Source organism: Hippocampus zosterae, chromosome 2, assembly GCF_025434085.1.
Source record: "Hippocampus zosterae strain Florida chromosome 2, ASM2543408v3, whole genome shotgun sequence".
Taxonomy (NCBI): Eukaryota; Metazoa; Chordata; class Actinopteri; order Syngnathiformes; family Syngnathidae; genus Hippocampus; species Hippocampus zosterae.
The window spans coordinates 37,150,737-37,178,227 of record NC_067452.1 but is presented as its reverse complement, the minus strand read 5'-3'; the positions used below and the strand labels follow the sequence as shown (position 1 = coordinate 37,178,227).

Below are 27,491 nucleotides of genomic sequence, written 5' to 3'. Positions count from 1 at the left end.
CGAGGAGAACGAAGTTGAATAATTCTGCTGATGAAATTTGAAGTCAAAGCATGTTGGAGAGTGGAAGCGATAACGGTAGTTTGGCTGGTATGCCGTTCTATTTCTCCCCATACCCGACTGAATGTTCCTCTTTGTGCGAGTGTTTACCATGAAATGGAGAGAGGTCTACATCGGCCCAATTGTAGCTGGTGGCGATGCGGCAGCTTTCCTTCAGCCAGTCCAGGTTTGGGTACCAATCTGAAGTCATGCCTGGAAGAAAGGCGACGTTAAAAAAGTATTTGAGATCCATCCATCCATTTTCTGATCGCTTTATCCTCACAAGGGTCGTGGGGGGTGCTGGAGCCTATCCCAGCTTTCTTCAGGCAGTAGGCTGGGGACACCCTGAACTGGTTGCAAGCCAATCGCAGGGCACACAGAGATGGACAACCATCCGCGCTCACACTCACACCTCGGGACAATTTAGAGTGTTCAATCAACCTGCCATTCTTGATTTTGGAATGTGGGAGGAAAACGGAGTACCCATAGAAAACCCACGCAGGCCCGGGGAGAACATGCAAACTCCACACAGGGTACCTCTGCACTGTGAGGTCGACGCGCTAACCACTGAACTGCCAAATTATATTACATCTTCAAAATATTATGACAGCAGACCCCCACATATTTGCGGCTCACCATTTGTGTATTTTCGTAGATTTTTTTTCCTCCATTTTTTTTAACGATATTTTGGGGAGGTATTTGTTAATTTTTTTACATCCTATATTCCACCCGTTGTTTTCCATAGAAAACATTGTTCATCAGCTTTTTCATAAATAATCATAAATAAATCAAAAAAGCTAATCTACTCAATATTAATTTTCTCAATATGCTCCAAAAACTTTATTAAAACTGTAAATTGTCAATCCATGTGAATATGAGGGTAACCAGTTGGGTCTCGAGATAAACCCTGCGGTGGACTTGTGACTAATCCAGGATGTACCCTGCCTTTAGTCCGAAATCAGATGGGATTGATTCCAGCTTTCATGTGACCCGAATGCAATGATGCTTAACCTCGATTGGACCCCAGGGATTCGGTGAATCAGTCTCAGGGGTTCGCCTCTGCCTCTGCCTTGGAGGTTCAGACGCACCCGACTCAACAGATCAATTAGTTATAACACACCCGCTTGACCATCACTGGCTGGTTAGTTCTGTACACAGTTAGAAAAACTTATACTTATGTCTTAAAATTGTATTTAGTTTTTTTCTGTTTTTAATATATAATTTTTTATTTGTAAAAAAAAAACTGATTTTATTTTTCACGAATGAAGGGTTCGATGAATGAACTGGTTTGAGTTCGGTGCCAAGGTTAAGAGCCACTGCCCTAATTAGAACATTTTGAAGCTGGATAGACGAATTTAACAGTCCTGCCCTAACATCTGTTCCAGAGTAAACCACAAGGAGGCGCAGCTCCACACAGAAATATTCCACTCATAGCTCTGTGCCTTTGTGCAAATTAAAGAGGTGAAGCAGCTTCCAACCAGCATAAACAAAACAATAGATGCTCAGGCCTCATAGCAAAGACGGATGGATTGCTCATTTTCATCCTCAGCTTGGAGGAGAGAATCACAAACTGAGAATCAAATATCGCGTATGAATAATTGCCTGTCAAAGAGCTTTATTGATAACACACACATGCGCACAAACATGCACAGAATGGGGCAAAGCACAAGAGCAGGAACAATATGAGAAAGAAATCCTCAGTCAAACTGGTTGTATGAGTCGCTGTGAAATGTGACAGAGGGAGGAGTGCAATCTAAAAGCAACGAAGCCATGCAGGAAGACACAGCGATAATATGAACCACACCGTGGCATTGGGTAAGGGTTGAATTACTGCTTGGCATTGATTGGCAATGCTATAGATTAAATATGAAACATTACAGGTTTAGGTGCACTCGCAGGAAGGGTTGCTCTTCCTAGAATCAGTAAAAAAGAGATGAAGGAGAGAAAGAAGCTCCGCAGAGCAGTTCCAGTTCATTTTTCTTTCTCTCTGAAAGATGCGAAACGGTCTTCTTAATCAAAATTGAAAAGCAGCCGTGTGCAATTGCATTTTGCCCAGCCGGGTTGGGGGACAGTTGACTTCATGCATGTCTCAAATAGACTTGCTTGTATTGCGTCTAATGTATACTTTTGGAGCAGCGTTTGTGTTTTTTTTTTTTTTCTCACAAGCATTACGCACTCATACAGAACCCAAATGCGCAGACAGAACCCACTGCATGAGGACCAGAATGAGGAGATGAATTTTATTCAAGGGGGGCAGCATGAAAAAAAGCGGCGAGCGTGTATCATACCACAACATCCACAAACAAGGCGGCACAGCAGCCGCAGTACGCTAATACAGTGAAACTCCTCTACAACGAAACCCACATGGGTGAAAATACCCCCTCGTGTGAAAAAATCTTTGTGCATTAACACCATTCCCACTTTCCTGCCCCCCATACAACGAAAAAAAACCTCTGTTGCGTTATACGAAATATTTTTCTCTGCTCTTGCCTTGCCACGAGATTCACTACAATGAAGTCTAATCCAACAGCGACCTCTACTGCTTCGTTCGGAAATGGCAACAGCAACCACCACACTGGTTTACACATGCACAGTAGTGCAGGAAGTCTTTACTATTGTTTATTTCAGACGCTGCAAGAACATTGCATTGCTAAAATGGCTACAAAACGGACCTTTGGATGTCAAGTCAAGTCAACAGTTTCTAGAGGACTTTCAAACAGCCATCGCTGCATACAAAGTGCTGTACATGGAGCGATTCAACATGCACAATGAACAGTAAGACAAATCAGTAATAAAGGCGGTAAAATCACTGTCCAGTTTAAGGCCCAAGTTTGAGACTGTTGACTTAAGATAAGGAGAGGGGGGGTCCAAGTCTACAGGATGGAATGTACAAGGACCACTGGGACCAAACAATATCACCTCTGTCTTCTTTTCGTTGAATTTCAAGAAATTTTGTGCCATCCAGCTTTTGATTTCTCCAGAAATGAGCCCTGTGGAACACCACATGAGAGGGGAGCAGTGCGTGACTCAGAGCAGCCAAGGCTGACACAAAAGGTCTGTCAGCTAGATAGGACCTAAACCACTCAAGAGCACTGCCGCCAATGCCCACCAAGTGCTGAAAACGAGTTAGCAGAATACTGTGATCCACTGTATCAAATGCTGGAGTTAAGTCTAATAAAACTAGACACACGTGGTCTCCGGAGTCATTTGCCAGTCTAAGCAGCTTTGCAATTTCTTTCCCTTTTTTTCTTTCTACACTGACTATATGAAGTGTCAAATAAGTGTATGCTCATACTTATGCACTATTGGAATAAAAATAAAGAGGACACATACCTTTGTGTGGGTGTGTGTGTGTTTACATCTGAGATCAAATTTGCTACAGTGAAAACCCCCTGTTGTGAAAAATTTCTTGCTGCAAACATGATTTCGTTGTAGAGGAGTTTCACTGTATCACGTTTGCTTATTTTTGTACTTTCTGGTCGGTGACAGACAGACAGATCAACCTGTCTCACCTGTCGCGGGGCAGCTCTGTCCACTGTGAGTCTGATGGGAGAGAGATGGGTGCTGGCCATGACTGGACAGGTGATGCTGAGGGTGGTGGGCATGGTGATGGTTGTGTTGATGATGGTGGCTGCCACCCGCTGTGCTGCCCCCGCCACCGCCGCCGCCGCCATTCCCTGTGCCCGGTGAGTGCTGATAAGAGCAGGCTGTCCGAGTCGGATGGTTCGAGTCCCCGGGCATAACCATCAAAGCTGTTAGGAACACGACACAACACATTAATCGGGATGACATCACCAGCACCTTGAAATGTATTGTTCCAATTCATGACCAATCACATATGAACACTAAAATAGAGTCTCTATTGAGATATTCAATCGCAGCATGGCACTGATGTCTCAAGACATCCACATTGCTAGTTGGAAGAAAATAAATAGAATCGAATCAGGGGTGGAAATAACTGTTAAAAATATATTGAAGGCGCACAATGGGGGAAGTGCAAAGACTGCGTATGTTTTTCAAGAGTCAAGTCAAGTCAACAGTATTTATAGAGCACTTTCAAAAAGCCATCGCTGCATACAAAGTGCTGTACATGGAGCAATTTAACATGCACAATAAACAGTAAGACAAATCGGTAATGAAGGCGGTAGAAAGCACCAAACAGTAAAACCAAGAACAAATCTAAGTCATGCTGAGTCGAACGCCAAAGAATACAAGTGAGTTTTGAGGAGGGCTTTGAAGATGGGCAGTGAGGAGGCTTGCCAAATGTTCAGTGGGAGGTCATTCCAAGAGAGGGAACCTGAGGCGCCGGGCAGGTGTGCCCAAGTCTACAGGATGGAATGTACAAGGGCCACTGGGACCAAACAATATAAGAATAATAATAATTTTTAAAAAAAGAGCACAATACTAGCTCGGCCAATTATTCAAAATGCTAGGGCGGGAAACAGAGAAAACAACGTTGCATTGTTTGCATCACTTGGAAGCAGACAATAATGGATGAAAATGAGTGTCTCCGGTATTCTTCGCATAGTAAGGAGATGAATTGTGTCCAATTTGATTTAGATCCAAATTAGGGGGGGCCACGTGCACCACACTGGGCCATTCAAGATTATTTGTTCAACTTTTCTTTTTCCCTTAATTACTCAATGAATACTGAACAACGATGAACACAAATACAAGCCACAGTCACAAATTATTGATCACATTTAATCTGCTACTGTTCATACCCTCTGCCCATGTAGGGTGCATTTAAAAACAGAGTCCAACAATTCACGAGATTTAACATGTAATGAAGGGAGAGGGGGAAGAGAGAGGGGGGGGGGAGCATCACAATCTGTGAAACGAGCTGCACACAGTAGGTGCACTCAAGTCTCTCCAGCTGTGGCACGGGGGAGGGGGCAGAGTGAATAGGAATCCAGCGAGGACGTTGACATTGCACCTGCAGCGCAAGGCCAAGAACTCATCAGTCACAGGTTCAGGGAGGAGTTATAGAGAGGAAGAGATAGGAATACTCGTGTCCGTGTGTTTTTTTTTTCCATCCAGGGATAAGTCCAGATAACAATTGTTTTGGGAACAGGCTGTCTACAAATTCAGACAGCCTTGAATGTCTTTTAGCATGTGACTCTCTCCAGGGCATCAATCTGCCGAATTAATGATCAATCAGTCAATCAATTTTCCAGGACGGTACAACTTCTCCGGGGCTTTTCCGTTTTGCGAAGTGAGTCCAACTTTGCGGTTGAGTTCGGTCAGCACATGAGTCTGAGTGTTGATCACCCGCACCGCATTCTCCATGGCGGCATTCAGCTTATTTTCTTCCAATGAAGCTGCCCCCACCGGCTGAATTTTGCGATCGATCAGGAAACTGCTAACACCAAGCAGCAGGATACCTGCTATCAAAATTCCGATAATTTAGAGGCCTTCCACAACCGCTATGGACAATATTGTCAAAAACATTATTTCCCACTTCAGCTGGTGTCAAACCGAAGGCCCGGGGCCAGATCTGGTCCGCAACATCATCTTATGTGGCCCGCCAAAGCAAATCAAACATGTCAATTTCTACGATGATTGCTAAAATCTGTAGCAAAATGTCAACTTTCATTCATTCATTCATTCATTCATTCATCTTCCGAGCCGCTTGATCCTCACTAGGGTCGCGGGGGCTGCTGGAGCCTATCCCAGCTGTCTCCGGGCAGTAGGCGGGGGACACCCTGAATCGGTTGCCAGCTAATTGCAGGGCACACATAGACGAACAACCATTCGCACTCACACTCACACCTAGGGACAATTTAGAGTGTCCAATCAGCCTGCCATGCATGTTTTTGGAATGTGGGAGGAAACCGGAGCACCCGGAGAAAACCCACACAGGCCCGGGGAGAACATGCAAACTCCACACAGGGAGGCCGGAGCTGGAATCGAACCCGGTACCTCTGCACTGTGAAGCCGACGTGCTTCAACTTCTCATATGTAATAAGTAAGTGAGAAATTGTCAGCATTTTCTCGTTACCACACCCCTCTTTACACCAACTTAAACAATCGTTGAATGAAGCATCATTTGTGACTTCTTTAAACGTTTTCACAGTCATAATGGCCCTCCATGGGAAATGGTCACTACAATGGAGCCCGTGACAAAAATTAGTTTGATACCGCTGATCTAAGGTGTACCCCGCAGCAAATGTCTCAGCGGGGCAAGAAAACTCCCCCACCGCCTGCCCTTTTCGTCGAAATGTTTTTTTATAGATAGTGTTGAGAGTCCAGCTGTGTAAACGTGACTCACTTGGCACATGCGCTGCACATAACCTTGCCGACCTGTTGTCGACTGACATTCTCACCCATTGCAGCGAGCTGACGGCAGTTGTGTTGGAACTGCACGGCTCAGACCTCGTCAAAGATCACTGAAGTGAAACAAGAGGACGGCGGCTCTTTTCTTTGTGACCGCCAGTTCATGAGGAGTGTGACGACTCCTCAAGTGGGAACGTTCCCGGCTGTCAGCAGAGAGTCATTTTGCTTTTACCTGCCTATAAAAGTGTTTTTGTTTTATTCACTCTTTTTATCCCCTTTGCTCTCTGCCAACTCGCTTGTCGCTTCAATCTCCTTTGATCCATTTTCTTTCTTTTTGTTGTTTACTACCAAACCCTTCGTGGTGTGTATTCTGACTGCACGGTTTTGTGTCTTCATCATCCGGCTTTCAAGATCAAATAAATGCCTTTTTTTAATTTAACAGTGGATTTGATAGATACAATTAATGTCTTCGATCATACATTGGAGTTATGGTCTGCCGTAGACACCGGTGTCTGCAAACCCTTTTGTCCACATTTTGCTTAGAACCACATTTGAAATTCCAAAATGAACAAAAAAAATGTTATCACCCTAAATATTGATCAATTTCCAACACTTTGTCGAATGAAATTCAAATGAAGAACTTGCCCACTGGGCACTCTAACTAGGCTTCACAACATATTGGAATTAATGAGACAATGATACCAATATAAATATACCTTTGTCCATTCCAAAACTACAGTACTCATGCTCATAAAAATGCAGATCAAAATGCACATGAGCTTTCAAACATGCAAAAATGGATTTCTGAATTTTAAGATAGCAAAGCCCGGCAAGCTGCCACGTAGCCGCCAAGCCATGTAGAGTAAAAACAGTATATTTTCTTTTAAAACAGTACTTAACTATATTTATAATTTCATATGTATCTATGAATGAAATAGTGATGCTTGAGTGAAAATATCTTCATGCAATAAACACATTAGTGTCATACTTTTATGCATTTAAAAGCTAAAAAAATAGTCCCTAGCACCAGAGGTAGATTACCAGACCCACTGGAAGCACTTTATCAAGTCTCAAATTCCCAGATGTCATGCAAGTTCCCACCTTGCTAACTTCCGAATCAATCATCTTGATCATATCTATCATTTGAGGTGCTCTATCAAAATCATCATGGAATCTTTTCTTCATACACATTTCAGACCCCAAATGGATGGAAACCTCATCGCAAATCCAGCGAGGCGCATTACTGTCCTCGGAACAAGAGGATTCATTCCTCTGGAGGAAATGCAGAGAGCGAGAGGGGAGGTTGATCAGAGGGTGGTGGGATGCAAGGAAGGCCCAAGTGGGAGGAGGCCGTGTGACCTGAAAGCTTCAGGAAGCAATTAGCGAGATGCTTCACAAACTTTAGAAGCAATCTAATTAGCTTCTATCAAAGCTGCAGATGTGTTTGTCTTTTTCTTGCCTTCCGATGAATTCTTCGCTCTTAATTGCCTCGGCTCGTTTGACTGAGCGGGCCGTAAAATGCAGATATGCGGAACAGCAGATTGTTTGTTTATTAAAATACAATAGAGGCAGGGATAGCGTGTGCTGGGAGGTTAATGCAGCAACGCTTCCCGTGCTGTGAGAGCAATATTAAAGTTGCACATCAATTGCGAGAGCTTAAGCTTGACAGTTAATTATGGGCAGGAAGCCTAACATGCGGCAATTTGGCCCCTGTGAACCAGCCTAAGAGCAGACGTCCGACAGGCAAACACGAGCAGATAAAGTGGAGTCCAAAACAAGGCCAACGCCGACACCCACCTTGCTGCGAGAACGGCTGCTCAAAGACACACTTGTACAGGCTTCGGAAGGACGCGCTCAGGTCCTCGAAGTCCGAGAAGCAGATGTGCTTGTCCCGTGACTCTGGCACGGGCAGAGCGTACTGGGGTTGCGCAGGAGGAGGGGGAGGCCGCGTGGGCTGGGTGGGCTGCTGAAGACTCAGGGACTGCGACGAAGGCTCGGAGTGACTGCTAACCTGTGGGAGACAGAGGAACAAATGACGTACAACTGTTACTTAATAGATTCATACATTTTTAGAAAATTACGTAGTAAACGACCACTAATGGGGGATCGGGCTCATGATCGTGTACATGCTAGCACCTAGCTAGGTGCATGCTAGCACCTAGCTAGGTGCATGGTAGCACCTAGCTAGATGCATGGTGTTGATACTTGCTGAGTATTCTATTGGTATCTAATCTGAGCCTCTGTTTTAAATGCTTTGTCACCATTTTGTGGTAAAGTGTCAATTATTCATGAGTTTTCTCTATTTGTGGCATGGATTGGCCCTTATCCCCTGCAAAGAGCTGAATTTCACTGGTTACAAAAAAAAGGGGCGGCCCGGTAGTCCAGTGGTTAGCACGTCGGCTTCACAGTGCAGAAGTACCAGGTTCGATTCCAGCTCCGGCCTCCCTGTGTGGAGTTTGCATGTTCTCCCCGGGCCTGCGTGGGTTTTCTCCGGGTGCTCCGGTTTCCTCCCACATTCCAAAAACAACATGCGTGGCAGGCTGATTGAACACTCTAAATTGTCCCTAGGTGTGAGTGTGAGTGCGAATGGTTGTTCGTTTCTATGTGCCCTGCGATTGGCTGGCAACCGATTCAGGGTGTCCCCCGCCTACTGCCCGAAGACAGCTGGGATAGGCTCCAGCACCCCCCGCGACCCTAGTGAGGATCAAGCGGCTCGGAAGATGAATGAATGACCAAAAAAAAAGGCATTTCTTCTGAATGTAGACCGTCTTCCCTTACTCCCCTCATCCAAGCTGTCATCTTTCGCAAAATCCACCCTTCTACAAAAGCACTGTGCTTTTATCCCTTTTCAATTTGAAACCCACTTACTATGACGCATCCGCCTCGCATTCCCCCTCCAGCCAATAATGGCGGACTTTCCATCAAGTGCATCGTTGTCTGCAAGCTTTCTGCCATCAGTAATCAGTCAGTCACGGGGGGGGGTGGGGGGGGGGGGGGGGTGGGGGGGGTGAATGCCTACAACAGGTAATGAGGCCCAACTAACCCCCGAGCCCGTCCAGCCGGATTTGGTGTCAAATGACGGCTTTGGAAGGCAACAGGGTGGAGGCGTAGTGGAAAACAAAAGACGGCCTCTTGAAATGAGAGGTTAATAAGATAGATGAAATTGTGCTGACCTCTGCTCGTGCAGGTGGGAGCTGAGCGGGGGTAGATGCTAAATATGTTTGTGACTATCAGAAGCCAAACGCAATGAACATATATTCTTCTTTAGAGCTACGAAAGTGTTTTATACCTATTTTGGAATAAAAATGTTTTTTGGACTTGAGGTTTATATTTTATTTCCCAAGTACTTTGAAGGGGCAGACATCACAAATACTGTACAGTATACCATATTTTCCACACCAAAAGGCGCACCTAAAAAAAGCCTTCAATTTTCTTAAAAGCTCACAGCGCCCCTTAAAATCCGATGCGCCTTGTGTATGGTTATTACGGTAATATGTCGACCCCCGCAAAATGGCTCCTTGCAAGAGACATACTTACAACGCAGAGTTTAAACTTAAGGCGATCGGGTTACGCAGTTGAAGACGGAAATAGAGCAGCGACGAGAAGTTCAACGTTAACAAGTCAATGTTATGACTTGCTGTTGGTTAATAAAGCAGCTACAGTTAAATAGGTTTTATTGACATCTGATCATAAGTCCATCTAGTGGATGCATTGTAGATTGCATCGTATAATGTGGTGCATCCAATATATGAAAAAAAAATTTACAAAATAGGCCATTCATTGAAGGTGCGCCTCATAATCCAGTGCGCCTTTTAGTGCAAAAAATAGGCAGAAAATACGTAGAAATGCTATTTTGCAGCAAGGAATGTCAAAGAATTCTTGACAAAATTATAATGTCTTACCGGTGTGTAGCTGTGCAAGCTGTTGCCACTGCTCACAGTAGAGTTCATGTTGTTCAGGTTGACAGATGTCATGCTCTGCTCAGAGAGACTGTTGCTCAGGCTGCCGGGACTTTCACAGTCGTCTGCTTCCGGGCTGTACAGTGCTACCTGCAAGCACGTGCGCACATATGCAGATCTTTTAAGTACAAAACATCTTCTTTTTGTTATACTCCAGTTCTAAAGTCTTTACACTGGTTCCCGGTCATCTATGGAACAGGCTTTAAAATTCTACTACTGGTCTACAAATTAGCATATGGTTTAAGTTATTAGAAAATATGGTTAAATGTAATTGGAATATAAACCTAGTAAGACTCTGATGTCTGCTGATTCGGGTCAATTCACGGAGCCCAGTCTTGAAAGCAAACATGGTGAAGTAGCATTTAGCCATTATGCTACACAAAAATGGAATTCGCTGCCGAAAGAAATGAAGTCAGCCCCACATGTGAATGTTTTTCCATCCTGATTATAAACTACATCTTTTTTTCCCCACATATTTATGTTTGAACTCTTTTGAAGCATTTGTTTTTTAATACAGTCAAACCTCAGTTTTCGTCCATAATCCGTTCCAGAAGGCTGTATGAAAATCAAATTGTTCGAAAATCGAAACCAGTCTTTAAAAAAAAAAAAAGTTTATTGGACACAAGGAAGCATCACTTCCTCGTCTACCCGAGGAAGCATCACTTCCTCGTGTAAGAAAGGCGAGAGGAGTCAAGTGATGCATTCAAGTGCGCTCAGTTTGTTTGAGAATCGATTTTCGGTCGTAATCCAAGGCATAAAAAAAACTCATGTACTTTGTATTTAAATATCTTGAGGTTCTTGGTTTTTAAATATTTTTAAATGTTGTAAATTGAATATATGAGGCTATATACTGTAATAAAGCTGCCTTGACTAGCACAGATTGCGTCCAAGCAGTTACCTCTCCAGTGACCACTTCCGTTTTATCTGGTGGCGAACGAGCGGAAAGCTTTTAAAAGCAATGGCTGAGCATTGTGTTGAATCCCAAATCTTGTTTGGTTGCATTGTCAGAGTTGTGAAACACAGCGTCAGTGGTGCCTCCGGCTCCATTTAATTGTTCAGACAAATGAGAGACAAAGCCTCTGAGTGAGACAACGAATATATCAAAGTCTGTTGCAGTGCACCACTCAGTCAAGTATTTTGATGTATGGGTTTGTCGCAGCAAGATGAAAAAAATGTACAGTCAAGTGATTTATGAGGGCAATTTGAGGTTTGCATATAAACAAAATGCTATCTAGCTTATGCTTTTCAACGTTAAAGGAGGGGCTGGAGCCTATGCAGCTGACTTATGGCGAGAATCCGGTTCCACCCAGGACGGTGCTGAGGTCTACTGTGAATGCGGCGTTGAGTGATACCGGTATTTATTTGCTGCGACAGAGTTAAGAAATTGACTTTTGACGTGCTTGAATGCAAATACCAATTGATGAATGTGTAACCCGTTTGTGGCTTCCTCTCTGTCAGGATGTGGGAGGGGACCAGTGACGTGGGCATCATCCTTCCAATCACTAGATCACTGCTACGGTAAAGTACATCAGCGTCGATGAATTGGCACTGTTGAATGAATTGGACTGTAAATTGGCACCTGCGTGACAGACACGCTGAACTGTGCGAGGGAAACAGTAATCACTTCATGCTTACATCCTGGCCTGGTTCTCACCGTGTGCCTGTTGTTGTCAGGTTTCATCGTCGACTTGGCCAGGTATCAAAGAAACTTGAGAAAGCTCATTCCGGAAGGCCAATCGATCCAATGATGTGTAACCATTTGGCTTCTGCATCAACTCAGCTCAAATGAATAATGACAATTGGACGCGTGAAGGAATTGTTGCCGAAGGAGTGACGTGGTTCGGTTTTCCAAAGCTGGCTGACTGCTTTTTTGTTGCAAGTCTTATTACAGTGCACTCCGCTTAATAGAACACCGGTTAATAGAGTAATCCGCTTAATAGAGCAAAAGGCTCCGGAACGGATTTGCCTAATGCAATTTCCTATAAAGATACTCCGCTTAGTAGAACAGATCTCCGCTTAATAGAACAGGCCGTAAGCAATGAACATTGTAAACTAGTGGTGTTCGAAGTGTAGCTATCGCGATACTGTACCACTATCGCGAGAAAACGCGGTAGTTCTAGCCGTATACAGTTACAGGTAGCACGCGTCACTCCACACATAGACACACGCACGTCACAATGACTTCAACTTCATTCAAGAGACGAGGGCTATCACCTGCGGATAAGAAGGACATACTCAGACGATACGATGCATTGCCGGATTCTCAGAAGGTACGCCCGCGGTTTCCAGGACTTCCCTCTTATCCAGCGCATTGAGAGGGAAGTCAACCGCAAAATTACGGACTCCTGTTTCCAGACAAAAGTAACGAAATTTTTCTCGTGATTTGAGATGTTTGACTGAAGTTGATTAAAGTTGTTGTTTTGTTGTTTGATTAAAGATATGGACGTCCACAGTCGAAATATCTCTTCTAACTCGTCAGCAGGGGTTTTTCTGCGTGCATAACTTGGTCGTCGACGTGTCTGAAGGTGTACCTAATAAAGTGTCTCCGGTTAATAGAAACCCCGCTTAGTAGAACAGAAGCGCTTCGGCCCAATGATGTTCTATTAAGCGGAGTGCACTGTACTTGTACTTGATGCATTCCGTCACACATTCAACTGAGCCCTCGATGACCGTCTGTCGGGCCATCTTAACGTATTAAAATCCTTCACTCCATTCACGTACTATACCACCTATCCGATTGTGACTTCAGATGACTTCAGTCAAAAGGCAGACCACTTCCCTTGACTGGTCACCAGTCAATTAGGAAGACAAGAAAATCTTTCACATACAGAATTCTACCACCCCTGAGTTGGAACTCAAATCACGCGGCCTGCATGAAGGTCGGGAAAATGAACCACGGAATCATCAATGACTGTACTTCGGTACAGTGTATTAGTTGTCCAAGCGCCTGGTTCCTTCTAGCGGAGGAGTAGCAAACATTGAGCGCCAGAGGACAGAAAAAAGCAGTACACCGGACACCAGTAGAGGTCTGGCATGCTTGCGAGGCTCCTCGTGGGGCTGATTCCTGGAGAAAGCGGCATGGAAAAAGCATCTGAGGATCATGCAGAGAGCAGTTTGGATTGTTTTTGGCAGTCTTTTTAACTTTACTACTGCATTAGCGTCAGTTAGGTGACTACAGAGCATTGGAGAGGATAAATTCTGGAAACATCGCCTTCGTTGGATCAAAAGGCTTAAACCGAAAAATATAGCCAACTGTATAGGGCCTCTACAGTTGAATATATTTTTCGCCTATATGATAGGTGATGTTATTTTTTAGGGGGCGGGGCATCACATCCTGGGGGCGGAGTGGCCATCAGGAATTTGAACAGCCGGTGTTATCCACCAGAGCCACGAGAGGATATATAACTGAAAATCAACTATTCATTCTTCATTTAAACTGCAATTTAACCATTTTTACACCAGGTAGGGCATCAACACTCATTTACATTTGAGAACCAATGACAAAAGATTTCCCGTCTGAAACATTGAAGCCGTTTACGTCCATGACTTTCAAGCTATCCCATTTTAATTAAAAAACAAATTTTGTATCATAAGAATTGACAAAACTACGGTTTCATATCTACGGGTCAAGAGATTATGTGTTTCCTGAGTGAAAGAGGCCGGAAAGTGTGAGTCGAGACCTCTGCAAGTAAAGATGGAAATGTCAAGACCCTCCCACAGGGTCCAAGCACACAATGTGTCGTGAAAGCTGCTGCTATGGCCCAAATTGTCTTTGATCGAGGTTAGGGGTCAGGTACCACACACACCGTCACTGCATGTGTGTGTATCGGTGTGTGTGGGTGCATGTGGGGATTCTTGAGTGTCCTCTGACCCTGACACACACACACAAGCACATCCACACAAACATACGGCTTGACCCAGGTCAGTTTCTTTGACACTGTGTGCTTCGTTGCATTTCGTGGAGGGTAAAAGTGGGGAAAAAAATTGCGATGTCACAGGTTTACGTGGGCACACGAAGAATAAGCGTCATTTTGAGGGTCAAGAGTACAGCGTCTGTCAGCCAATCTTCAGAGACTTCCGTTTCCATCCAATGTTATTTTGTCATTGAAAATGTCCGACTCATCCTCGGCCCCGTCGTCTGTAAAGATGACGTGCGCAGAAGTTTAAGATCGACAGTCGAAACTGTATTTGATGATAATCGATCCGTACGTAGTGAAGGAGGAGGACCTCTCAACTGACTGTGAAATCTTGATATTGTGAATTATTCAGTGAACACTCAAAGTGCATACACATTACAAGACTTACAAATTATAAGTATTTTGTGTATGGGTGGGTGGGCCGAAGATGTCCAACGTCTCTGGATCGAATTCTCATCATCATGACGGCAAGTCTGACATGATATGTCAAAACAAACACTAGCTAGGCTGAAAGAAGGCTATGTGCAAAGTGCACGGCTTCGTCAAAACATGCCATTCATTGCTTGACTTGTGAGTTTTATAAGTAATTTATTTGTGCTGATACTTTTTAGTCAATGCACAATAAAATTCTTTTTTTTTTATGGATAATTTATGTTAAATTGTGATAACCATGCCCACACTTTTAAAGTAAACATGTATTGGCTATAGTAACAGTAAGCTTCGTTTCACATCCCTGTTCATTTTATTATTGTACCCGGGAACAGCACATGTGTTTACCATTGTCAAGTCACTTTCTGCAAACACGCAATTTTCACAGATTTTGCATTTGCTCAATGAGCCACAAGGGTTCGTTTGCGCCACAATATGGCCGTCAGGAAGATTGGCGAGGTTCTGTGACGTCACGTGAATGAGATGGATCGTTACTCAAAGTTCACCCGTTTGGAAAAGGAAGGGAAATGTTGATCAGATATTTAAAATAACGCAAAAGACAAAAACAGTCGGTAGACATCCATCATCCCCTCCTACCTTGTTTGTCACCGTATTGATGGCCAGAGTGGGAGAGGCTCCACCTGACATGATGCAGTCCATTCGCAGAGATTCCGACTCCAAGCTGTAAGGGGTTGACGCCTGCAATGAGCGAAGGAAGAAATTATTTTTTCAAAACATGAATACTAAATGCTCATTGGAATTGCAATGTTTTGCTTTGTACAAGTTTACTGTCCGACTCATTTAAATGAAAGGCAAATCATTTAGTGCTTTGCGGGGACAGTGAGTGTGTGAGCGAGAGAGAGAGCATTCAACACGGTAGCATATACTGTCCTACCTGACTTTATATTTTTTTAATTTGTGAATAGCCGTTTGCCTCATAAGTTACGCTACAACCTTCATCAAGTTTGATAGCAGAAAGCTACTGACTGTCATCTTCGACAGCACTCTATTGCGTTCAGACCTTGAGCTGACTGTTTCCTTGGTTTACTCATACATAAAAGCGTACGTCTAATATGATCTCCGTTAATTAGAAACATGCAGAGGAGGGTGAGAGTAAAAAATGAGGGAGGAAATGAAATGTGAATTTGCTTATGAGAAATGTCTGAATGCTGCAAATTTATGATTACGTCGGGAGCCTCCTGAATCACCACAGGGCCCGCGGCTGCAACTGTGCCAACTATTTGAGGCGCGCTTCATTTAAATTGCCGGACACTTAAGCGACCCACAAAGTGGACACATCACACGCACGAAGATGCATCAAAGCATCCTCATGCATAATTCAAGCATGGTGAATGTATTCAAGGGAGTTCATCGCTCTGTGTCCTCAGAGAGCCGCGGAAGGGTTAACGGGATTTGAGGCCACACCGAACAAGCCAAAGATCAATGAGGGGCAAATTTTACACTCGGGGAGGGGGAAAAAAATAAAATAAATAAAGGTGGATTATATTTTCTCGAGCCTGACTCCTTTTCGGGTTCAAGGCTGCTTTCTGTGCCGCCTTCTTCCCCAAACTGCTTACAGTAAGAGGATTGGTTGGTAACAATGCAATCTTTAATTTATGATAAACTCCCAAAGAAACAGGATGCTGTCTCCCTGGTGGAGCCAGTTACAAAGCAGACGGCGGTGGGATGCGGGGGGGGAGTGGAAGGAGGGAAGAGAGATAATTGAGCGGTGGCAGACAGGCCCGGAGTGAAGCAAATAAAGAGAGTGATTAATCTGAGAGATGCAGGTAGGCTGCCTGTCTACACATTGAGACAATGCATGCATGCAGCCGCGGTTTAGCCCTGCATCCTGATGACTTAAAGCCAAGAAACACCCAGACATATTTAGCAGACCTTTTTTTTCTCTCCTCCTTTCCTGATGATAACGCTTCGTACTTAAAACCTGCCTCCTGCCTTGCCTCAGCCCATGTGACAGCCCGCGGTGTGTCTGCTAGGGGTGTAAGCGAGGCATAAGAAAAGGGGTCGAAGGGCCCATCCACATAAGACGAGATGACAAGCCTCAGAATTAATTAATGTTTGTAATTTAAAAGAAAAAAAAATCCCCGGTGAAGAAAATATGTCTAACGGCAGCCTGAGGCTTTGTGTGGTAATTAACTGGAACATAAGACTGGAATACTCTCCCTCAGCTCCCTCATCTCCTTGTTATCTGTTTCCCCTTGCAGCGTGACTTTTTCCTCTCAGTCTCATCGTCTAATTCCTCTCTGGATGTTCTCCTTTCGCCCTTTTCCGTTATTTCTCATGCCTCCTCTGTCTTTTCCCTTCAAAAGTCTGATTGCGCTTTTTGTCACCGCGAGCCCGCCTGAAGCCTGAGCGCCTCCCGCCGGAGATTCGCGCAGGCAGGTATGCAGGCCGACACACGGGCAGGCAGACAGAGCTGGAGATAATGATCAAGATTCAGTCGCAAAGAGAGAGAGAGAGAGAGAGAGAGAGAGAGAGAATACACAAGGCTAGATATGATTAAGGAGTCGAATGGTTTTCTTTAATGAAATGGTTGCAGTGTTTGTGTGTGCGGGTATCTGCGCGTGTGCTCACATGTGCTTGTGAACAAATGGATCTCCCTTCAAAGCAGGTGACTCCACGCAAATAAAGGACATTTTTCAAGTCCCATTATAGTCATGCGTAAAATCATGCTAAAATCGGGTACACGAGTGCATGCTATAGGTCAGCAGGCATTGATAGTATAAAACTAAAACCATTGAGAGGTAGTGAATGTTAGCCTGCCATGTAAGGTACACTTAGCGCTGTTTCAAGCTGTCCAGATGTTTTTTTTTTTTAACCAGGTCATCCAATTTTTACATTTAACAAAAAGTATCCAGGGCGGCCAGGTGTCGAATGGTTAGCGTGTCAACCACACAGTGTAGCGGTCGTGGGTTCGATCCTGGCTCCGGCCTTCTCCCTGTTCTCCCTGTGCCTGCGTGGGTTTTCTCCGGGTGCTCCTGTTTCCTCCCACATTCCAAAAACATGCATGGCAGGCTGATTGAATACTCGAAATAGTCCCTAGGTGTGAGTGTGAGCACGGATGGTTGTTCGTCTCTGTGTTCCCTGCGATTGGCTGGCAACCGGTTCAGGGTATCCCCGGCCTACTTCCTGAAGACAGCTGGGATAAGCTCCAGCACCCCCCGCGACCCCAGTGAGGATAACGAGCTTCGGAAAATGGACAGATGGATGGAAAAAGCATCCAGGCAACTATTATCTTCCTGAGAATGTTTTCTTCGGTTGCTAACTTGTTTCACTTATGTTTAACTTGTAATACAGCCTCATTAACACATTTCAAATCCCGCCTCAAAACACATCTGTTTCGACAAGCCTATTCACTCAGACCATAAAGCCATTGTTTTATTTATTTATTTTGTTGTATTTTTTCTTATCTTATTTGATGTAGTTTTTTAACATTGTACTCGTGATTTTTACTGCTTGTTGTAAGGTGTCCTTGAGTTTCTAGAAAGGCGCCCACAAATAAAATGTATTATTATTATTATTATTATTATTATTATTATTATTCACCTTCCTTTCCATGTACATCCAACGTCACTGTACAAAAATTTCAGTCATTATGAACGGCACCGCTAATTGCTTATGATATCGCTCTGTCCTTGCCATTCCAATTAAAAGGCTACAGTCAGCTTGTCCTGGGTAAGGTGAGTTTAATGGGGTAAGACACCCTCGAATAGCCTCCATTAAATGTATGTCACTGTTCATAATGAATTTTCCATTTTGCTGTTTGTAAGAAATTAAGACTGGATTACTTGCCGCATAGGAGCATGTAACATGTTCAACCAATCATGGGTACACGCACACCTTGGGGTACATGAGCATATTGCAGAGGGTACATGAAAACATTTCATTTAATTTATTTCCCAGCTCAATAACATGTGGCACACCCATTAAAACTGCTATGGTGGCTCTAAATGTTATTCTTGTTAAGTATCTTGTTTCTGATATTTAAAGTTGAGATGCCTGTTTAAGGAGGACTTGTTCAAAGGAACTCCATTTTTATTGAATATAATAATTTTTCGTTTGGCCCGTTATTATTGTTTGATTGTAATTTTTTTTCAAGGTGTCATATTTATTTTTCTTCCATTCGAGGCAAAAAAAAAGACCAAAAAAATGCCATCATAAAATGAAATGTTCAAACTAAGGAAGCAAACTATAATATTTTTCATTCATTTGTCTAACATTCTACTGTTGGAGCATCATCAACACGAACAATATGAGTTGGGGTACAACCAAAACGTTTGTGGTGCACAAGCCAAAAAAGGTTAGGAACCACTGGTCCAAACGATGCTAAGTGTTTAAGGCAGCATGTTGACAAGGGTAATCAAATTAAAACTTGGCGTCGACTATTTCAAGTGCTGCCATATCGCTGAAGACACAATAACGACACAGTACTTTCTTCAGGCCAAATTTAATTTCCGGCTCGCACTTCCACCATCGACGCCTTGCGCAGAGTCGAGTGCGTGAAGCTTGGTATCCGTTTACTACCAGTGTAGCGATTTGTGTCTGGAGTCGGCACGTGTTGAAAAGACGCCGTTCATCCACTGCGTCTTCCAGCCCGCAAAAACTAATTTATTTCAACCAACCCCAGACGCCAATTAATGCAGTCACTCTGTAGCTATACACATATAGGCCAATGTGATGCCCACCCAAAAATGTCTCATTATCGTGGGATATGGGCAATGTGTGCTGCAAAAATGTGCGAAAAGAAGGCTATGCTCGTGCCTTCAAAGGACTGGCCCTTAAAAGCAACTGCCAAAGTCACATTGGGACATGGCAAGTGCTTGCACAGGGTCACTCATTAAGAAAAGATAAGATATCCTTTATTTGTCCCACACTGGGAAAATTTACAGCCTCCAGCAGCAAGAATGTAGGTAGAAAGAAGAAAAAAAAACAACAACAAACACAACCTGATTTGGCTGTACATGTATTTTAGCCCTTTCATTTACCCTCTCATCTGATGTCATGATAAGTTGGGTTAGGGTTAAAGTAGTAGTTTGGCATTGTACAGTGAAACTCCTCTACAACGAAACCCACATGGGCGAAAATACCCCCTAGTGTGAAAAAAAATCCTCATGCATTAAAACCATTCCCACTTTTCTGCTCCCCCTACAACGAAAAATCCCTCTCTTGAGTTATACGAAATCTTTTTCTCTGCCCTCGGCTCGCAACGAGATTAACTACAATGAAAACAGGCCTTCCGCAAAAGTCTAATCCAACCTCAGCCTACGGCGACTCATAATGCTTAGCTCGGAAATGGAAACGGCAATCACCACAGTGGCTTACGCATGCGCAGTAGTACAGGAAGTATTTTTTCTTGTTAGTTTCAGACGCAGCAAGAACGTTGCATTGTTAAAATAGCTACAAAACGGACGTTTGCACACCAACGAGTGAAGAAAAGCTTAAACGCTTGAAGACAGGACAAAAGTACTAAAAATGAAAGATGGAGGAAGCAAAGTAAAAGACATTACGCAAGAAATTGATAGAAGTGAAAGTGAATGCTGATCGTAAATTTTGCTCTTTATTTCCTTTTTCTTTCTACGCTGGCTATATGAAGTGTATGCTGCTACTTATGCACTATTGGAATAAAAATAAAGAGTACACGTGTTTGTGTGTGTGTGTGTTTACATCTGAGATGAATTTGCTACAGTGAAAAGTCCCCTGTTGTGAAAAATTTCTTGCTGCAAACAGGATTTCGTTGTAGGAGTTTCACTGCAGTGTAGATATATTATCAGTGTCAGCACGAGCCATCTGCACTCTTTTAATTGAGGAAAAAATATTTTTTTTCAACAGTTTCAACATTGTCTGACAAAGCCCTTGATACACTAAAGAATCAAAACATCCATATATTACCAAGGCATTCCAACTGAAGGCAAAAACAGTATCAGCAGATGTATCGAAGTCAAGTTTGAACTTTCTCATTGTTGTAGGATTAAGCCATGTTTTCCAATGATCTCAAAGTCAAGAGCTCTGACAGAATGTGAAATGTATTTGAAACCAGCAACGAGATCGACTGACTGTGCGTATTCACACAAACAAGTAAAACCGGAATTGAACTAAAAACCCACGGAGGGTGACATCAAACAGATATAAAACGCTTGAGTCTACAGCAGTAACATGACAAGACCTCGTAGCACTAAAGCAGGGGTGCCAAATTAATTTTTGTGGCGAGCCACATTTTAGTTACTATTTCCCTTGGAGGGCCGTTATGACTGAAAACGTATAAAGAAGTCAAGAGTAACTCTTGTTTAAGTGACTAACACGAGAGGTTCCGTAACAATGCTTAGAATATCTTTCTTATTTATGACATACTAGCTGGTTCGCCGCCCTCCGGGCGGCTCATCAGCTGGTTCCTGCGGAAGGCTGGTAATGTGGTGGTTCGCCGCCCTCTGGGCGGCTCATCAGCTAGTTCCTGCGGAAGGCTGGTAAGGTGGTCCTTCGGCCCACAAAAGTGTTGTTGCTTGGTTCAACTTTTTGTTCATCTTCAATGCTTATCGCGAAAATAAAGAGATGTTTAGCTCTACTAAATAACGAACAATTTCATTGCAATGCTTGTGGGTAGACAACATTTTTTCGCTAAGATGCCCGCACGATCGTAGTGAGCCACTGCCTGAGCGGTGCAGTGGCGGCGCGCAGCGGCGCGGTGAAGTAGGTACGTTTTGAAAAGGGACAGATGGAAGTACAGACCGCGTGCGGGACGACGCGCAATATATATATAGATGAGAATGAAAATTATTGCTCAACATTTTAGAAAGCATCATGGAAGTTGACATGTATGATCTGCTTTCGTGGGCCACATAGAATGATGTGGCGGGCCAGATCTGGCCCCCGGGCCTTGAGTTCGACATCTATGCACTAAAGCTACAACAATGGACTTTTTCAGAGGGGGAATGTTGCTCTGTTGATTGTGACACGTCATATTCATCTTATCGATCACAGAGCTGTGAAGGTGGTCAGAAAAAAATATATATATAGCAATTTTAAACGAAGTTGACCGCACCGAGTCAAATCGAATCTTTTGACACGATGAGGAGTGTGCTAATTATCTTTAAAAGGTACAAAAATCAGAGTATACCCAGACAGCGAGGCGGCGGCTAGAATGGGGAGCTCACTCTGCTTTCTTTGTATTCACAGTCGCAGGTTCACGACTCAACCAGCCGCAGTCTGCCGAGTTGATGCAGGGTTACATATATTTATAGCTGCGGCTGCTGTCAATCACCCCCCCCCCCAAAATCCATTTTGTTCCCCCTTGCATCTACTCAGACACTTGTACGTGCTGCTTTTTACGGGGTCTCGAGCACAGAACGAGTCTACCAGCCTGCAATTAGCAGAAACTTACATCTGGGTCAGCCCCGCTCGATCTGCAAGAAGACAGCATGCAGCAAAACTAAGGTGGGCCTAAGAGATGGCGCACTTGCCGTAAAATGTGCAACACTACGTTCTACGTTTGATATTTGGGTGGGACTTGGCATCGGTGTGCAACCGCACTGTCGTACTGAGACTTGTTTCTCATGATTTGATTTTCTTGCCTTGCTAGGTAAGAGTCAAAATATTCGAAACAGCTGCCTGTATGATGCAGTGAAGTTTCACACCGGTTGCGCTGGCTCCTTTGAGATGTGTGGCTGACTGGGGGGAGGCGGGGATGTCAATGTCACTCTCATGAAAGCAAAGCAACTCCTGCTATTCCGTGAGGTGTATTGTTCACTGAAAAAAGGAATTGGCTCGAGGGAAAAAAAAATCATACATTGCCCGTTGAATGTAAAATGTGACTTTTGTTTACTGAGGTGATTAGGTTTGCATTAGTGGACTGCATGAATGTAGCATGATTACATTGATGCCAAAATATACACAGAACTGAGTTATCCCTTCTCGGGCATTCATGAAGGGATCGCTTCATCGCACAAAAACGACATGTTGCCGGTTTAACGTAAGGAGGAAAGGAACCAAATGACTTGGAGGTGAAAGGCGTGTCCCAAATGTCATAGAATTCAACACCTTTGTGAGAAATGTGACACATGTGAGGTCACAGTGACCTCACCTGACATGTGACATCGTTGTAGCAAGTCCGCCAAGGACAGTGTACGGTACAGTTAGTCGAGTTTTGTATCTGTGGAGTATTCTGTAACGTACCAAACCCTAGCGACTCGTTTCACAACAGACAAGCAGGAAAACAACTTACCCTTTCTCCGGAGCGCGGCCTTTTCTTTGGCCGACTGGGCGCAGCGTCATCTTTAGGGTTGGTGTCTATGGCCCAGTAGGAACCCTGCCGGGAGGAGGCCGATTGAGGAAAGTTACTCTTCGTGGCAGCAGTTTATTTTGTACAAAATGAGAATGAACCGGATGTTTGTCTCTCCACCTTTGCACAATAACAATCCAGGAAGTGAAGTGAAAAACGGTCCGATGTGGTCACATCCTTCGGTTACGCTTTCAATTACACTTAACAATTAAATCCGAGGGCGGCCCGGTAGTCCAGTGGTTAGCACGTGGGCTTCACAGTGCAGAGGTACCGGGTTCGATTCCAGCTCCGGCCTCCCTGTGTGGAGTTTGCATGTTCTCCACGGGCCTGCGTGGGTTTTCCCTGGGTGCTCCGGTTTCCTCCCACGTTCAAAAAACATGCGTGGCTGATTGAACACTCTAAATTGTCCCTAGTTGTGAGTGTGAGCGCGAATGGTTGTTCGTCTCTGTGTGCCCTGCGATTGGCTGGCAACCGATTCAGGGTGTCCCCCGCCTACTGCCCGGAGACAGCTGGGATAGGCTCCAGCACCCCCCGCGACCCTAGTGAGGATCAAGCGGTTAGGAAGATGAATGAATTAATTAAATCCGAGCCAATTCCGTTGAGGAGTATTTGGGCGACGCTTCTTGTGATTTTGTCTTTATGTGCAACTGAAGTTTAGATTTAACCAAAAAAAATTAATAATTTGAGTATCGGAGCCATTTTATGTCAAATGCTTCATTGTTCAGGGGCTCAATCGGTGGCTTGGTCTCATTTGCGCAACCATTTACATCCATTTTTATCGCAATCTGGTGAAGCTTTCAAAGATGTTTTAATTGAATCTTCATGTAAGTGTTAAGATTTTTTGGGGAAAGATTCATTCATTCATTCATCTTTCGAGCCGCTTGATCCTCACTAGTGTCGCGGGGGGTGCTGGAACCTATCCCAGCTGTCTCCGGGCAGTAGGCGGGGGACACCCTGAACCGGTTGCCAGCCAATCGCAGGGCACAGAGAGACAAACAACCATCCATGCTCACATTCACACCTAGGGACAATTTAGAGTGTTCAATCAACCTGCCACGCATATTTTTGGAATGTGGGAGGAAACCGGAGCACCCGGAGAAAACCCACGCAGGCCCGGGGAGAACATGCAAACTCCACACAGGGAGGCCGGAGCTGGAATCGAACCCGGTACCTCTGCACTGTGAAGCCCACGTGCTAACCACTGGACTACCGGGCCACCCTGGGGAAAGATTTTAAAAATAAATAAATAAACACGTTTGAACAGGTTTTTGTGACTAACCACAATGCATTCATTGACTACCAAACGGTTTCAGTGGCATTCTTTCTGTGTGTACATGCTGCAAGAGAGGGTGCGCCGTGCGATTTCATGTCCGCAAAATCGAGTTGTTCTGCTTTTCCTTCAGTGCCGCTTTCGTCATCAACAACACCGCCGCAGCATGGGAACGCGGCCCATATAAACAATGAGAGAGGATTTAAATCAATTTGTTCTTTTATTTCCTCCCGGTATCTCCTTTTTCATTTTCTCTCCTTCACTCCCAAAGAGGTCCAATAGCAGCAGATGTGGAATTTCGGGAGGTTGATCGGGGCCGCCGTACGCACACACACACACACACACACACACACACACACACACACACACACACACACACACACACACACCCAAACGCACGGCTCCTTCCCTCCACTCCCCCAACTTTCTCCTCCCTCGGTCTCCCGGTCCCACATCACTGAACAGTACACAGCCAATTAACGTAAGCACATGCATGATTTAGCTTCTCGTCTCCCTCAATGGCTTCAAACAGCCCGTGTTACATTCAAGTTCTCTCCCACCGTGTTGAGTTATTGACCACTTCGATCCGAGGTATGAATTAAGGTGCCGGTCAGGTCCAAGCCGGGCTAATCAAGGGGGAGCCGCTCGCTTTGTGTCTTTGCAGACCTCCACTTAAGCTCAAGGATTCACACTGAATTATTTAAACTGTCTTCCTTCTTAATTCATTTTTCAATGCCCCCCCCCCCCCGCCACACACAATGCCGGCAGCATGGCGCGCCCTCCGACAAGAGCACAAATGTGCCAACGAAGTAAACACATAAAAAAGAAACGGCGGCCATGTTGGAGAGTGACTTACTTTGCCAGGGTCATCTTTGGAGCGAGGCACTTTCAGAAAACACTTGTTCAAGGACAGGTTATGTCGGATTGAATTCTGCAGAGAGAAGGGAAAAAGAATTCTGTAAAAGTGACCCGAGAGCAGGGGGGGGAAAAAAAAAAGTTTTTAGAATTAACACAAAGCATATTACATTTGCACTTGCTCAATAAGTAGGCGACTACACTCACTCCATTTCCTGCCCTTAGACGGTGTGAAAAGATCACATGGCCTTGAATGCGTGACACAATTCTATTTAAGCCTCCCTGCGAGGGTGTAGAAGTGATTTTCCTTGTAACTCTGAAGGCCGGTCAATTTTGTCAATCTTGACGGATGATTACATTTTGGGACAAAACCACTTGGCCAAAATTGACGCAAGATGTTTCCAACATTGAGTCATCACAGGCTTTTGTGTGTGCGCGTGTGTGTGTGTGTGTGTGTGTGTGTCTGCGGTCCTCCCACACAGCCAGACATCACGGAGGTCAGATGATTGCAAGTATCACGGTTTATAATTTTAAACACTTTTAATGTCCCTCCAGCATATCTCGGGATGTGAGTAACGATGAAGACTTATCGTGGGGGGGCATTACGAATTTGGGATGAAGAAGGGGTGTCAGAAACTTCAGTTTTGCCTAGAGTGGTCTGCCGGAAATCTCAGGGCAGATAGAGACAAACAACTAATCACGCGCACGTTCGCTAGCTAACTTAACATGTTTGATTTTCGGAATGTGGTTCAAAACCAGAACCTCTTGGCTGTGTGGCAGACACGCTAACCACGACTTCACCGCGCGGCCGACGTGCAGTTGTAAGTGGTGCAATTCTACACGGCTGAAAAGTGAAATGAAGTGACCGCACGGAACATAATATTTGAAGATTGATGACTCCCGTCGAGGAACAAAGGGTCAACGGGTCACAGTGACGCGCAAGTGGCGCACATTTCTCATTCATCCAGGGCGTTGGATCGATCGCAGCTGCACCTGTCTGGTTGTGCCCCGACAATTATGGGCAAGTGAATACAAAGCGGGCGGCCCGGTAGTCCAGTGGTTAGCACGTGGGCTTCACAGTGCAGAGGTACCGGGTTCGATTCCAGCTCCGGCCTCCCTGTGTGGAGTTTGCATGTTCTCCCCGGGCTTGCGTGGGTTTTCTCCGGGTGCTCCGGTTTCCTCCCACATTCCAAAAACATGCATGGCAGGCTGATTGAACACTCTAAATTGTCCCGAGGTGTGAGTGTGGTTGCGAATGGTTGTTCGATTCTGTGTGCCCTGCGATTGGCTGGCAACCGTTCAGGGTGTCCCCCGCCTACTGCCCGAAGACAGCTGGGATAGGCTCCAGCACCCCCCGCGACCCTAGTGAGGATCAAGCGGCTTGGAAGATGAATGAATGAATGAATGAATACAAAGCACAGACAAGATCGAGCCGGGCGCTCAGGATAAACGATCGGGGACATGTGACTGTTATACGTAAGTCCTAAATTTTGTGGCGTTTTTGGACACGCGGAGAACAATTTGGAAAACAGGCACTGTTCCACCATTTCTGTGGCAAAACACCAACACATTTCATAATCGGTGTGTAAGAAAGGCAGAAAGTGATCGAGCAAAAAAAGGCTAACCTGGCATGAACCTGTTCTCCCTTCAGGCTCCTTTTCGCCACTCATCTGCTTTTGCTAATTAATACTACTGGGGAGGAGGAGGAGTAGGCAGGGATACGAGGAACTTCTCCACTACATCTCCTGACTTCTTCCGCACAGGCTTTTGCTTGAGCCTCTGTATGAGGCCACCTGTACCCTAACACAGCGGTCCCCAACCACCGGGCCGTGGACCGGTACTGGTCCGTGGGTCTTTTAGGTACCGGGCCGCACAGAAAGGATAAATAAATTACGTTACTTACGTTTTATTGATTTTGGAATCTGAAAGATGTTTTATTTTGATGTTAGATTTACCGGATTCTATGTTACATCCTTCCACAGTGGGTTGAGGCGCACTTCTCGGTCATGTGATAGGTTACCGCTAAAACGAAACCCAGGAGCTAGCCAGATGAGTGAAAAACAAAGGTCTTGGAAAGTTTATTTTTGGGAAGGGGAAACGGAGCAGGCAGGAGACAGAACGACTACGACTTTCAATGAAAAAAAAGGCTACATGTATCAGGAGTCCTACCTAAAATACGGATCTATCTCAACGGAAAATTCCCACGCACCAAGCCCGCATGTTTTATGCACTTTTTATCTGCGGTGTACAGTATCTTATTTTGAAGGCACGTTTAAACATTACCATAGCGACCAGAGAGCATTAAGGCCAGATAGGACATTCCTCGGGTCATGATTTATGTTTATTATGGTTAGAAAATACCACAGTTTTCATGCGGGTCACATCACATTATTTTGTTTATTCGGCCTTAAAGGCTGGTCCCTGAAAATATTGTCTGACATTAAACCGGTCCGTGGGGC

The 27,491-nt window shown here is 44.6% G+C and overlaps 1 protein-coding gene across 1 annotated transcript in view; it reads right to left on the bottom strand.

Moving 5' to 3' along the window:
- Window positions 1-27,491, bottom strand: part of LOC127596535 (forkhead box protein J3-like) — a 66,523-nt gene that overhangs the window by 7,678 nt on the left and 31,354 nt on the right. The window contains exons 3-9 of the mRNA XM_052059219.1: window positions 25,034-25,108; window positions 22,851-22,934; window positions 15,215-15,316; window positions 10,215-10,361; window positions 8,110-8,323; window positions 3,549-3,788; window positions 148-249 (exon numbers count right to left, since the gene is read on the bottom strand). Coding sequence (XP_051915179.1) covers window positions 148-249; window positions 3,549-3,788; window positions 8,110-8,323; window positions 10,215-10,361; window positions 15,215-15,316; window positions 22,851-22,934; window positions 25,034-25,108 — 964 coding nt within the window. The remainder of the gene's footprint in view (window positions 1-147; window positions 250-3,548; window positions 3,789-8,109; window positions 8,324-10,214; window positions 10,362-15,214; window positions 15,317-22,850; window positions 22,935-25,033; window positions 25,109-27,491) is intronic.